This window comes from Suncus etruscus, chromosome 1, assembly GCF_024139225.1.
Source record: "Suncus etruscus isolate mSunEtr1 chromosome 1, mSunEtr1.pri.cur, whole genome shotgun sequence".
Taxonomy (NCBI): Eukaryota; Metazoa; Chordata; class Mammalia; order Eulipotyphla; family Soricidae; genus Suncus; species Suncus etruscus.
Window position 1 is genome coordinate 158,079,683 of NC_064848.1, and position 13,931 is coordinate 158,093,613.

The 13,931-nt window shown below is 41.5% G+C and overlaps 1 protein-coding gene across 1 annotated transcript in view; it reads right to left on the reverse strand.

Moving 5' to 3' along the window:
• The window catches only part of PAFAH1B1 (platelet activating factor acetylhydrolase 1b regulatory subunit 1), a 54,517-nt gene that overhangs the window by 3,339 nt on the left and 37,247 nt on the right, over positions 1-13,931 (reverse strand). The window contains exons 7-10 of the mRNA XM_049782528.1: positions 11,245-11,347; positions 9,883-10,111; positions 7,871-7,972; positions 355-511 (exon numbers count right to left, since the gene is read on the reverse strand). Of these exons, the coding sequence (XP_049638485.1) occupies positions 355-511; positions 7,871-7,972; positions 9,883-10,111; positions 11,245-11,347 (591 nt within the window). The remainder of the gene's footprint in view (positions 1-354; positions 512-7,870; positions 7,973-9,882; positions 10,112-11,244; positions 11,348-13,931) is intronic.

The following is a 13,931-nucleotide window of genomic DNA, read 5'->3' on the forward strand; positions in this document are numbered from 1 at the left end:
ATGGTAGTAAGGACTGAAGCAATAAAGTGGGTGGGCGTTTGTCTTGCACACAGCTGACCTGGATTTGATTCTTGCCATTCCATATGATCCATGAGCACCATCAGGAGTAATTCCTAAGTGCAGTCAGGAGTAATCCCGTGTACCACTAGGTGTACCAAAACCAAGCAAACAAACAAAAACACCGCCTCAAAACCCAAACAACAAAAAAATAATACAAGCTCAAAAATTTAAATTAAGCCTTCTTTATGTGTTAATCTAAAAGCACCTGATTATTTCTATTTCTTACCTGGAAAAGTTCATAATTACTTAAAACTATCATATCTGGTAACAGAAATTTCCCGAACTTATACATACCCAAGGAGGTAACAAAGTGTTCATGCGCATTGAGGGTCTTCATGCATCGCTTGTTCTTATAATCCCATACACGCAGGGTCTTGTCATCAGCACAACTCAAAATAAATTTTCCCCCAGAATGGAACAGAACTCCACGTACCCAGTTATCATGACCCACCTTAAAAATAAAAAAAAAGTATTTTAATTATTAAAAGGTAAACTATTTTATTTACGTATTTTTAGTTTGGCACCAGTCAGTGGTGCTCCCTGACTGGTATTCAGAAGTTCATCCTGATGAGACTCTGCAATACAGAATATCCAAGGCCTCCCCATTACAAAGTGTATATGCTTTGAGCTATCTCTTCAGCCCAAGAGAAACTATAAAATAATTTAGTATCTGTAAAAATAGTAAATTGTTACCCAAAATATACCAATGCCAAAGAAATGATAAACTATGGAATTCTTTCAGATTAAAGGAATTGGAGAGTAAGAGATAATCAGTAAATGTACTGAGAAGCTTATTGGCTCCTAAATGAAATCTCATTGGGCCATATCTGACTAAAATAAAGTTATATAGGACTACTAGAATAATTGCGAAAAAAAATTGAGTGTGTAGTATGTTAGCATTAAATACCTTTTATTTATCCTTTTATACATGGAAGAGCATATAGTGCTGGGGCTTGAATCTGAGCCTCCAACATTCAAAACATGTGCTACTCAGTCATTTTTCTGGCTCCTAACATTAAATGAGTGTGATTTTTTTTTTCTTATTTTGTTGTATTTTTTTTTGAGCAACACCTGATGGTATCCAAGAGGACATATGTGGTACTAGGGATCAAAATGATATTGGTGGCATGCAAGGTAAATGCATTAAATACTTTACTGTTGCTTTGGCCTTTGGGTGCGATAATTTATATGCTAGAATAGCTTTATTCTTTTAGAGATATATGTTAAAATATTTGGGGTCAGTATCATGATACACAAAAGTAACTCTCAAATTATTTAACAGGGCCAGAGTGATAACAGCAGTAGGGTGTTTGCTTTGCATGCCGATGACACTGGACGAACCCAGGTTCAATCCCCAGCATCCCATATGGTTCCCTGAGCTTGCCAGGAACTTGTGTGTGTGTGTGTGTGTGTGTGTGTGTGTGTGTGTGTGTGTGTGTGTGTGTGTGTGTGTGTGTGTGTGTGTGTGTGTGTGTGGTTTTTGGGTCACACCCGCAGTGCTCAAGGGTTATTCCTGGCTCCAGGTGTGTGTGTGTGTGTGTGTGTGTGTGTGTGTGTGTGTGTGTGTGTGTGGTTTTTGGGTCACACCCGCAGTGCTCAAGGGTTATTCCTGGCTCCAGGCTCAGAAATTGCTCCTGGCAGGCACAGGGGACCATATGGGGCGCTCGAACCGATGACCTCCTGCATAAAAGGCAATGCTATCTCTCCGGCCCCAGGAACAACTGGGGTTGTTGAGTCAGGAATAACTCCTGAGTGCCACTGGGTGTGGCCCATAAACCAAAAACTTTTAAATTAAAAAAATCAAATTATTTAGCAAACCTTTAGGAAAATGTTTACGGCTCTAAGTAAAGAATATGCAAGTATTTTCTGGCATATACCAGTTCCTTTCATTATAATCTTGTCCCATCAGTTGTCTTTTTTGCAACTTTATCCTAAGAAATAATTAAGAATATGCTCAGATTTAGTTAACACAGATGTTTATCAAGGCAGACTGTAACCAATCTGAAAGCATCTAATAAAACCATTTCCATTCGCTCTACATTCAAAATGTGCTATAGAGCAGTATGTATATAAAATATGACACCCATTTTTTTTTTCCTTTTTGGGGGGTGGTGCTTTTGGGCCACACCCACTGGCATTGTAATCAGAAATCACTCCTGGCAGGCTTGGGGAATCATATGGGATGCTGGGATTGAACCTGGGTCGGCTGTGTGCAAGACAATCGCTCTACCTGCTGTGCTATTGCTCTGTCCCAATGACACACCATTTTCTTAAAAAACACTATATCCATCTACATAATAATTTAAGAAAAAGCTTTAGGGGCAGGAGTGATAGCACAGTGGTAGGATGTTTGCTTGGGTTAGATTCCCAGCATCCCATGTGGTCCCAGGAGCGAGAGCCAGGAGTAACCCCTGAGCGCTGCTGGGTGTGGCTCAAAAGCAAAAAGGAAAAACTTTAGAGCAGGATAGTCCATAGGGTAGTTACTAGATGTGGCTATTTAAAATTAAATACAATCAACAATTCAGTTCTTTGAGACGCACTAGTCACATTTCAATAGCTCAGTAGATACAAGCAGCTAGAAGTACCAGGCCGAATAGTACACATGACAGCAGAAAACTGTACTAGACAGTGCAATCTAGAAAAATTTATTTGGCAATATCACTATTTACTTTTATATGGTAAAATGATCATAACCATATGAGATGATGGGGATCAAACGTGGGTAAGTCTCAGGTCAGCTGTATGCAAGGTTAATGCCCTACTACTATGTTATCACTCTGACCCCATAAAGGTAATTTTAGTTTACTTTAAGCTTTCTGGGGCATATATACTTTTACATCTTTATACAGTGTAAGCAACCAAAGCATCATTTCATTTGCCCTGGTATTTTTTGACTTTGCTCTTATTTAAAATACTTTGTTCTCGGTCCAGGTGGACTCTATAGGGGTCATCAAGCTTTCCCCCTACCTCTCCCTACACTAATGGGAATGCGCTTTGGGAGGAGGGCGGGCCATTCTAGCACTGGTTTATGTTGGGACAGTCACTGGAAATTTTTTCTCCTTGGTCTCCTATTGATAGTATTGTATGCATATAGTTTATATATGCATAATATCCATCTTGTATTGTGACCTTGATACTGCCCTACAAAGCTCATTTCTAATCTTTTACTGTCTCAGTCCAAACCCTTATTTCCATGAAGCTCACCACATAGAGTGATGAGTGCAGTTAGAGAAATAACTACACTGAAAACTATCATAACAATGTGAATGAATGAGGGAAATAGAAAGCCTGTCTCGAGTACAGGTGTGAGTGTGATGGGGAGGAGGGAGATCTGGGAAATTGGTGGTGGGAATCTTTGCACTGGTGAAGCGGGGTGTTCTTTACATGATTATAATCATACAACTACAATCATATTTGTAACCATAAAGATAATTAAAAAAATAAAAATAAAATACTTTGTTCTGGGGGCTGGAGAGATAGCACAGCAGCAGGGCGTCTTGCCTTGCACACAGTCGATTCAAGACGGATGAATCCCGGCATCCCATATGGTTCCCTGTGCCTGCCATGAACGATTTCTGAGTGCAGAACCAGGAGTAACCCCTGAGCATTGCTGGGTGTGATCCAAAAACAAACAAACCAAAAAAAAAAAAAAAAAAAAACCAAAAAAAAAAAACAACAAAAAAAAATAGAGACCAAAAAATAAACCCCAACTCTGTTCTGGGCCAGAAAGGTAGTTCAAACATGCTGGAGGCCCAAGTTTAATTTCACATGGAATTGACCAAACCACTTGGTTCCATTAACACTGTCACATGTGGCTCCTAAAGCCCACCACACCAAATCTGTGTTCTACTCATAAAAGCCAGAGACAAAAGCCTCAACAAAAGTCAGACTGGGATGTAGGTTAGTGTTAGTAGTAAAGTACCTGAAGCCTTGGGAACCTGCTTCAACTGAAAAAAGAGGTATCAGAAACCTCTAGGAAAATTAATGGTTGATTTATTCTAGAGAAGGACAGCATAAGTGTTCTGAAAAGGTTGGGTAACCCAGCAGTACTCAGGGGACTTTATGGGGTGCCACTATCAAACCTCGGCTGCGTGCAAGGCAAACACCCTACCTGTTTCACTATGGCCTCCAATTTTATACTTTGCATTTAGGAATCACTCTATATGGGATGCGTAGATCTAATCTAGATTGGCCCAGTGCAGTGGTTCTCAAATAGTGGGGCACGCCGCCCGAGGTGGGGGGGGGGGGCGCGTTTGACCTCAGCAAACACTGTCTTAACAAGCTAAGCCCTGTGTTTCTGTTTCTGTATGTCTCTGGAGCTGAGAGGAGTTGTGCCCTGCTTCAAAAAGCTATGCATTGCAAAACGTGCTCATTGTAGCCATTAATCTGATAAAAAAAAATCAACTCAAATTATTTTATATATTTTTGTTTTGCAGGTAAAAAAAATTTTTTTTGGTTTTGGGTCACACCCAGCAGTGCTCAAGGGCTACTCCTGGCTCCATGCTCAGAAATTGCTCCTGGCAGGCTCGAGGGACCATATAGGATGCTGGGATTCGAACCACCTTCCTTCTGCATGCAAGGCAAAGGCCTTTTCTCCATGCTATCTCTCCAGCCCCTTAAAGTTTCTTTTGTTTTGTTTTGTTTTTGGGCCACACCCGGCAGTGCTCAGGGATTACTCCTGGTTATCTGCTCAGAAATAGCTCCTGGCAGGCACTGGGGACCATATGGGACAACTATTCGAACCAACCATCTTAGGTCCTAGATAGGCTAGCTGCTTGCAAGGCAAACACTGCTGTGCTATCTCTCCGGCCCCAAGTATTTTTTTTCTTTTCTTTTCTTTCTTTTTTTTTTTTTGGTTTTTGGGCCACACCCGTTTGACGCTCAGGGGTTACTCCTGGCTATGCGCTCAGAAATCACCCCGGCTTGGGGGGACCATATGGGACACCGGGGGATCGAACCGCAGTCCGTCCTAGGCTAGCGCTTGCAAGGCAGACACCTCTAGTGCCACCTTCCTGGCCCCCCCCCCCCAAGTTTTTTTTTTAAGAACTTAGTTTGTATGTATAGTTTTTTCCCATTTTACTTGCCTATGCAAAAAAGGAACAATGCCACATAGCGTAGTTGGTGGACATGGGGGCCGCTAGAACAAGTCCAACAATCCCCGTGACTTGGTTCAAACATAAGCAATAAACTGAGGGACTCTTTTACCAGAATTCCTTATTGAACAGCTCACAAAGAGAAGAACAGAAAAAAGTGGGGAAAATCGTCACTGCATAAGAGAATATTTATTAGGAGTTATAGCTGTTAAGGAAATACATATGTATTTATGTCTTTTGAAATAGTTGGGTGGTGTTAAACCCAGTGCACCACTTTGGTCTGTAAAAAGGGTAAATGTGGGGTAATGATGGTTGGGGGAGAGGGAGTTAATAAAAAATGAGCTTGTAGGAGTGTGGGAAAGGGGAGAATACAAGATGGACATTCTGCATATACAAAACATACCTTAATGACAGGGAATACTATTAATATACACTGTGCTAGTGCCCCCGAGGTTTTGAAAATGGAGACTGGTGAGAAGTTGCCAGTGACTGCCTTAGCACAACCCAGCAACTCCTAGCACTCCCCAAGCTAGGGACCCACCTTTCTGGTCGCTTGGGCTGGCACCCAGGGAAGGCCTGAAGACTGAAGCCAAGGCTCCCAGCACTCCCAAGCTAGGGAGAAGGCCTTTAGCCTGGGATCTCCCCAACCCCATGTTAGCTAGAGCTAGCCTGCAGATCAAGAAATGATTCGGCAGAGAACCAGAAGCCAGACATCTGCCCGCCCTCCTCCCTGTGCCCTCCCCTCCCAAAGTTTTTTTTAATAACGATACTATTTACAGTCGCACAGGTGGCGCGAAAAATGTTTTCTTCTTCCTAGGGGGTCATGACAGAAAATAATTGAGAAGCACTGGCCCAGATATATCCCTCATCTGCTGTACAATCTCTCCAGCTACATGATTTAATTTTTTTTAAAAACAGGTACCAAACAATACCCAGAGGTGCTCAGAATCAAACTCAGGGCTTCAAACATACCATGCAAGTACTCAAATTTTAAGCTATCTCCCTACCAGTGATGGCTAACCTTTTTGAGCCTGAGTGCCCAAACTGCTGCACAAAACCAAAGAATTTCCTCAAAAGTGCCAGCATATTAAACCTTAATAACAAGATTTTAGTATCTAAAAACTATGTGGCACGTGTGCCATAGGTTCGCCATCGCGCCCTACACCATTCTTGATGATTCTAAATGTAGATATTCATTTCTTTCCTTTTTCTTTTAACAGTTTTTTGGGCTACACCCAGCAGTGCTCAGGGCTCATTCCTGACTCTCTGTTAATGAAGCACACGCTTGGTGATGCATGGGGGAGCCTATACTGTTCCAGAATTAAACCGGGACAAGAAGGCACAAAAGGCAAGAATTTTACACTTGTATTGAATTTCTGGCTTGATTGATTTCTAATTACAATGTAGTATATTTGAACTCAGGAAAGAATCCAACTACTATATTTTCTAAACTATTATTATTATTTGGGGTGGTAGTGGTAGATTTGTTAGCCGTATATTCATCAAATAACAAAAAATTACTCGGGGCCGGAGAGAAGCATGGAAGGTAAGGCGTTTTGCCTTGCATGCAGAAGGACGTGGTTTGAATCCCGGCATCCCATATGGTTCCATATGGTTCCCTGAGCCTGCCAGGAGCGATTTCTGAGTGTAGAGCCAGGAGTAACCCGAGTGCTGCCGGGTGTGACCCAAAAACCAAACAAAAAATTACTCAATATATGTCTTTAGGTCAATCCCCATATAACCTTTTTCTTTTGGTTTTTGGGCCACACCTAGTGATTATTAATCAATGATTACTCCTGGCTATGCATTCAGAAACCACTCCTGGCTTGAGGGACTGTATGGGACACCCGGGGGATCGAACCACAGTCCATCTTAGGTTAGCGCGTGCAAGGCAAACGCCCTATTGCTTGCTTCACCGCCCTGAACCCCCATATCACTCTTTAAAGTCAAGTAAGAATGATCATAACCCTATACTAGTATTTATATATCCTCAATGAAACAGGATCTCCAAGTCAAAAACCTATAGTACCAATACATTTTTGTCATTTTTGGGGGCCATACTTGGCAGCGCTTAGGAGTTACTACTGGCTTTGCACACCTGGCAGACTTGGGGGACCATATAGGATGCCGCTGATCGAACCTGGATCTGTCCTTACAAGGCAAACACCCTACCACTGTGCTATCTCTCCAGCCCCAGTACCAATACTTTCAAAAGGTAAAAAACAAGCCAAGCAAACCTAACTAAAATGGAATGGCTTTGAAAATCGCAGTGGTGGGCCCGGAGAGATAGCACAGCGGCGTTTGCCTTGCAAACAGCCAATCCAGGACCAAAGGTAGTTGGTTCGAATCCCGGTGTCCCATATGGTCCCCTGTGCCTGCCAGGAGCTATTTCTGAGCAGACAGCCAGGAATAACCCCTGAGCACTGCCGGGTGTGGCCCAAAAAAACCCAACCCCCCCCCCCCAAAAAAAAAAAAAAAAAAAGAAAATCACAGTGATTAGGGCTTTCTCTTGACTCTGTGCTCAAGGATTCCTTCTGGTGCTGCACAGTGGACCTATATCACAATAACAATGGGATTGAAACAGTTGAAGAAAAAAGTCCTTATGAAAATATTAGAGTCTGGAATAGTTATTGCTTAATAAAATATCATTAGGCATTAAACTTCGATGTGTAAGCTCAATAAAGATACAAAAATATTGCAAAATAATGCCAACTTACAAGAGTCATAAGGCACACGCCAGTACTGACATCCCACATCTTAATAGTCTTGTCTCTGGATCCTGACAGTAAGAATGGTCCGGGCTTGCCACTTTTTTTAGTCTGTAAGAAAAAAAACAAAGTTTTTCAAATCTAATAAATGTAATTTTAAACAAATGAAAGCTGTTATTTAAGGAAAACCAACCTATGTGTTTTGAATTAAGTAGAAACTGGAAAATGATCACCGTAATCAAGTTAATCAACACATCTATTGCCACATGCCTATTGCTTTGCCCGCCCCCTTGACATGGCTGGGTGATAACACTGAGCAAATTTTACAGAATAGGAAATGTTATTTATTTGTTGTTGCTACACCTGGTGATACTCAGAGGTTACTTGTGGCTCCGCACTCAGGAATTAATTCTTGGAGATGCTCAGAGAACCACATGGGATGCTGAGGATCAAATATGGGTCAGCCACATGCAAGGCAAACACCCTATCCTTGTACAATCTATTCAGTCCAGTAATACAAAATTCTTCTTTTCTTCTTTTTTTTTTTTTTTGGGGGGGGGGGTCTTTGGGCTATACCCAGTGTCGCTCAGGGGTTACTCCTGGCTATGTGCTCAGAAATCGTTCCTGGCTTGGGGCACTATATAGGATGCCAGGGATTGAACTGAAGTCCTGGATGAGCTGCATGAAAGGCAAAGGCCCTACTGCTGCGATATCGCTCCAGCCCCCCGTAATACAAAATTTTAAACTATAGTCATCATACTAGAATATTAGATTTCTAGAATTTAGTCATCTTATTTTTTCTATTCATGTCATTCCTCAGTCCTGTGGTAGGTACATTTCTAAGAAATTATCTTATGCATTAACTCATAATATGATATAATTCATCCTCATTTTACCAAATGCCTATTATTCCTGGTGGTGCTCAGGAGACAATATGGGATGCCTGAGATCGAACCAGGGCCAGGATGTGTGCTAGATAAGTGTTCTACCTGTTGTGCTTCAGCCCCAGGACATAGAAAACACCAAAATAGAGAATCTTTACTTCAGTTGACTCAGTTTCTTTTTTTTGGGGGGGGGGCCCCACACCCGGCGGTGCTCAGGGGTTACTCCTGGCTGTCTGCTCAGAAATAGCTCCTGGCAGGCACGGGGGATCATATGGGACACCGGGATTCGAACCAACCACCTTAGGTCCTGGATCGGCTGATTGCAAGGCAAATGCCGCTGTGCTATCTCTCCGGGCCCAACTCAGTTTCAGTAACAACAACAACAACAACAAAAATTCCTGTGGGTTAGGACTTCAGTAATCAAGAATTAAAAAAATACTAATTCTGCCCTATATAGACCAAGTAGTATCAAACTTATGTATGGCAAATAATCACCACTAAGAGGGAAGTAATACAATGTTTTGAAACTCAAATTGAGAATTGGGATTTCAGTACAAATTTCATTTATAAAAATAAGACTGGTGATAAAAAACAAAAGAGCTGCCATGAAAACTAAACATTAAACATTACATAACTGAACTGTTTTTGTTTTTCAAAAATTTGAATATCATCTCACACAGAAATAATAGTTGCTAGAATTTGGTGGTAGCTCGTGTGTGCGTGTGTGGATATGTGTGTCCCATACCAGGTGTTTAGGGAATCAAACGGGATGGCAGGGATCAAATTTAGACCCTACCCACTTAACTACCACCACTCCAGCTCTGTATATGTATTTTTTAAAATTATTTTATTTTATTTTTGGTTTTTGGGCCACTCTCAGAGGCACTCAGGGGTTACTCTAGCTCTGTGCTCAGAAATCGCTCCTGGCAGGCCTACGGGAACTGTATGGGATGCCGAGAATCAAACCCAGGTTCGTCCTGGGTTGGCCAAGTGCAGAGCAAATGCCTAACTGCTGTGCTATCAGTCCAACCCTCTAAGTAGATTTTAAAATGCATAAATGGACCTAAATTATCAAAAAATATCTGAGTTGTACATTGACAGTTTAAGAATCACGAAGTGACATATAAATAACATTACCTCCGATCCCGTTGCTTCAGAGATGGAAGAATACGAGCTTTCTGGAGCCCAGGAAATGCATTCTACCACATGCTCATGTTCTCGAAGCTCAGCCTTGCATTCCTTTGTTGCTACAACCCACACACGAACGGTCTGGTCATTGGAACAGCTTGCTATCAGAGTGCCATCCTGATTTGGTCGCACCATACGTACCCATTCTCTGTGACCTGTGAATGTCTTCACACAGTAACTGTCAATATAAGTAATAATTTATACTGTGAATAGCAATCATGGGAACACTTCTTCCAAAACAATACAACTAGCTGTGTACTAAAAAAAGAATGGGGCCCGTAGAGATAGCACAGCGGCATTTGCCTTGCAAGCAGCCGATCCAGGACCAAAGGTGGTTGGTTCGAATCCTGGTGTCCCATATGGTCCCCCGTGCCTGCCAGGAGCTATTTCTGAGCAGATAGCCAGGAGTAACCCCTGAGCATTGCCGGGTGTGGCCCAAAAACCAAAAAAAGAATGGTATCTGAGTTCAACAAATTATACATTCTGGCTACCAGAATATAAATTCCTAGTCAATCAAAGACAAACTGGAAATATAATAATAAAATCATGACAGAGCCAGAGTGATACTTAGCAGGCAGGGCACTTGCCTTGCATGCAGCTGACCCAGGTTCAATCCCCAGCATCTCATATGCTTTCACAAGCACCACCAGAAGTAACTCATGAGTGCAGAGCCAGAAATAACCCTGAGCATCAACAGGTGTGTTCCAAAACAATGGCTGACAGGAGTATCTTTAAGAAACTAACCAACAAAATCTAGATTCTAGAAGATAAAAATACTGGGGATAAAGCATGTTTTCTTCCTATTAGTAAAACCAATCTAACAATCATGTGTAATTTTAAGCACATTTAAATGAGGCCTTGAGGCATACAATTGACATTTTACATCAACTCATGAATATCACCTAAATGAAGACTACAGGAGCCAGAGCAATAGCACAATGGATAGGGCATTTATGCCTTGCTCATGGCTGACTAGTGTTCATACCCAGTATCCCATATGGTACCCCCAGCCTGCTAGGAGTAATTCCTGAGCACAGAGCCAGCTCCTGTGCCTCCCCACCCCCCTAAAAAAAAACCAAAATAGATAAAAAACACACACACACACACACACACACACACAAAATAAGCCATCACAAAGAAAATGATTCTTAAGGACATACGAATTTTTCTTATTCCTGTTTTCATTTTTTTAGGAGACATCCAGGAATCAAAACTTATAAAATACAATGAGCACTGTGGGCAACACCAAAATATAATTTTGATTTTTTTTATTATTTCCCTACTAACACCTTTTCAACTAAATCTACTTACCCAGTCTGTACTTCCCACATTTTTATAGTTTTATCCCTTGAGGCAGACACTATATGATCTCCATTGGGCATGATGGCTACTGAAGAAACATTGTGATCATGGCCTTAAAAAACAAAACAAAACACATAAGGTATTTAAGTAATATACCACTAAGAGCAACTAAATCTCAATGTACAGTAAGGGTTTTTTTTTTTTTTTTTTGGTTTTTGGGTCGCACCTGGCAGTGCTCAGGGGTTATTCCTGGCTCTATGCTCAGAAATCGCTCCTGGCAGGCTCAGGGGACCATATGGGATGCCGGGATTCGAACCACTGTCCTTCTGCATGCAAGGCAAACAACTTACTTCCATCTCTCCAGCCCCAATTTACAGTAAGATTTAATCATGGGATTTCAATCTTCATGTCACCTTTATATTCACTCACTAGGATGTATATACATTTATAAGGTACTTAGATATTGGTAGAGGACCTGCATCTATGAGGTACCAAAGAGAAAACAAAAACTAGATTTACCAAAAAGTTGTATGTCTAAATTCCTATTTGTGACAAGAGTTGAAGACTCAAAAGGCTGGAGAAAATGCTTTGAATGTAGGGGTCTCAGGCTTACATTTTTAAAAAATTAATTTAGAATTTTTTCTTCTTCCTTTTCTGGGGGGGTGGGGTGGGAGAAGATGAGACGTACACCCAGCAGTGATCAGTGGTTGCTCCTGGCTCTACATTCAAAATTACTCCTGGCTGGACAATATAGGGTGCTGAGACTGAACCAGAATCAGCTGTATGCAAGGCAAAAATGTCTTACCCACTGTACCAACTCACTCGCAGGTCAGAGTCCAAGATTAAAATTCTGAAACTGTATGGTTCCCAAAGTTTCCCCATATTCAACCTGTTAACTGTTTTAAAACCAGTTTTAAAAGCCTGGGAGATATTTTCAAAGAGCTGAAAAACACATCTTGTACTCATGAAATCCTGAATTTCACAATTGGCACAACATGCCTCTCCATAACTCTCTGACACACAGGGTATAAGCAGCACAGTATCACTGGTCCTTAGTATTGAACTGTCGGGTTAATGCTCTAGGCTCCCTCAAAGAAATCAAATAAAGGGCTGGAACGGTGGTGCAAGCAATAGGGTGTCTGCTTTGCACGTGCTAACCTAGGACGAACTGTGGTTCAATGCACCCCCCTACATCAAATAAAAAAGGAACACCACAGGGCATCATTAACCTTTGATATATTTTCAATGTATTATTATATTTAACACTTGAATACATTAAAGAATCTTTTTTTTGGGGGGGGGGGTCACACCCGGCAGTGCTCAGGGATTACTCCTACTCCTGGCTCTATACTCAGAAATCACTCTTGGCAGGCACAGGGGACTATATGGGAAGCTGAGATTCGAACCACCATCCATCCTGGATCGGCTGCTTGCAAGGCAAACGCCCTATACCTCAGTACTATCTATCTGGCCTCTAAAGAATCTTTAATACCAAAAAAACTAAGTTTTTCAAGGTTTACAGAGTCTAAGACATAAGAAAATCGGGCCCGGAGAGATAGCACAGCGGTTTTTGTCTTGCAAGCAGCCGATCCAGGACCAAAGGTGGTTGGTTCGAATCCCGGTGTCCCATATGGTCCCCCGTGCCTGCCAGGAGCTATTTCTGAGCAGACAGCCAGGAGTATCCCCTGAGCACCGCCAGATGTGACCCCCCCCCAAAAAAAAAAAGACATAAGAAAATCTACTTCACAAACAGAAGTTGCCATGTTCGAACTGGGCAAGTTCCTTAGAGTCCCTTTTTTCTCGACCAAGTTGTAAACCATGCCGTGAAAGACTATGGCTACCCTAGTCCATGCAGCAGAAAATTGGCTAGCTCTGGAGAAGAGAGCAGGCCAACCCTCTGCCCTGCCAAAGCCATGCTTGCTGCCTCTATCACCCAGAATTACCTTTACCTCAATGGCCCTGCCTCATCACTGACCCTTAATGATTCCCTATGGAGACTCCAACTGACATTTCAGATATATCAGTTTTTGGGGTGTATCACAGGGTTTTTTCCACAAGTGTGGGCACCCCCCCCCAATATATCTTCCTTCTATCAGGAAGCCTGGCAGCAGAGTACTTGCCCCTAAAACTCATAATATCAGTAATAGTGGTTTGAATTTCTTTACAACTTCATTTGTTTGATACTGTCATCCCTAAAGGAACATCCCAACTTAACACTAAATCTTCTGCCATTGTATTAATGACTTGGTTTGAGATATAGTAATTTTCACAAATTTGTTTGCTACTGTACTTTTTCTTTTTTTCTCTTCTTTTACATTTTATTTTTTCCCCAATAATTTTGCTTTCACTCATCTGGAAGCAAATATATCATGATCTATTATGTCAGATATGTGATACATTTTCTTTAAATAAATTTAAAAACAAATTTTACTATGTTAAACAGAATTGATAGGAATACTGAAAGTTTAACTAGTTTTTAAAAAATATTTCAGCTACTTAAATAGCTGAAAATGATTGTTATTTTGGGGTTTCTTTCAGCAGTGCTCAGGGTCTGCTTTCAGATTAGTGTTTAGAAGACTATGAAGTGTCATGATGATCTCAAGCCTCCTGCAAGCAAAGCAAGTATATGAGCCCACTGTACTCTCTCCAGCAATGAAATTTAATGGGCTGGTACGATATTTGCCTTAGACATGGTG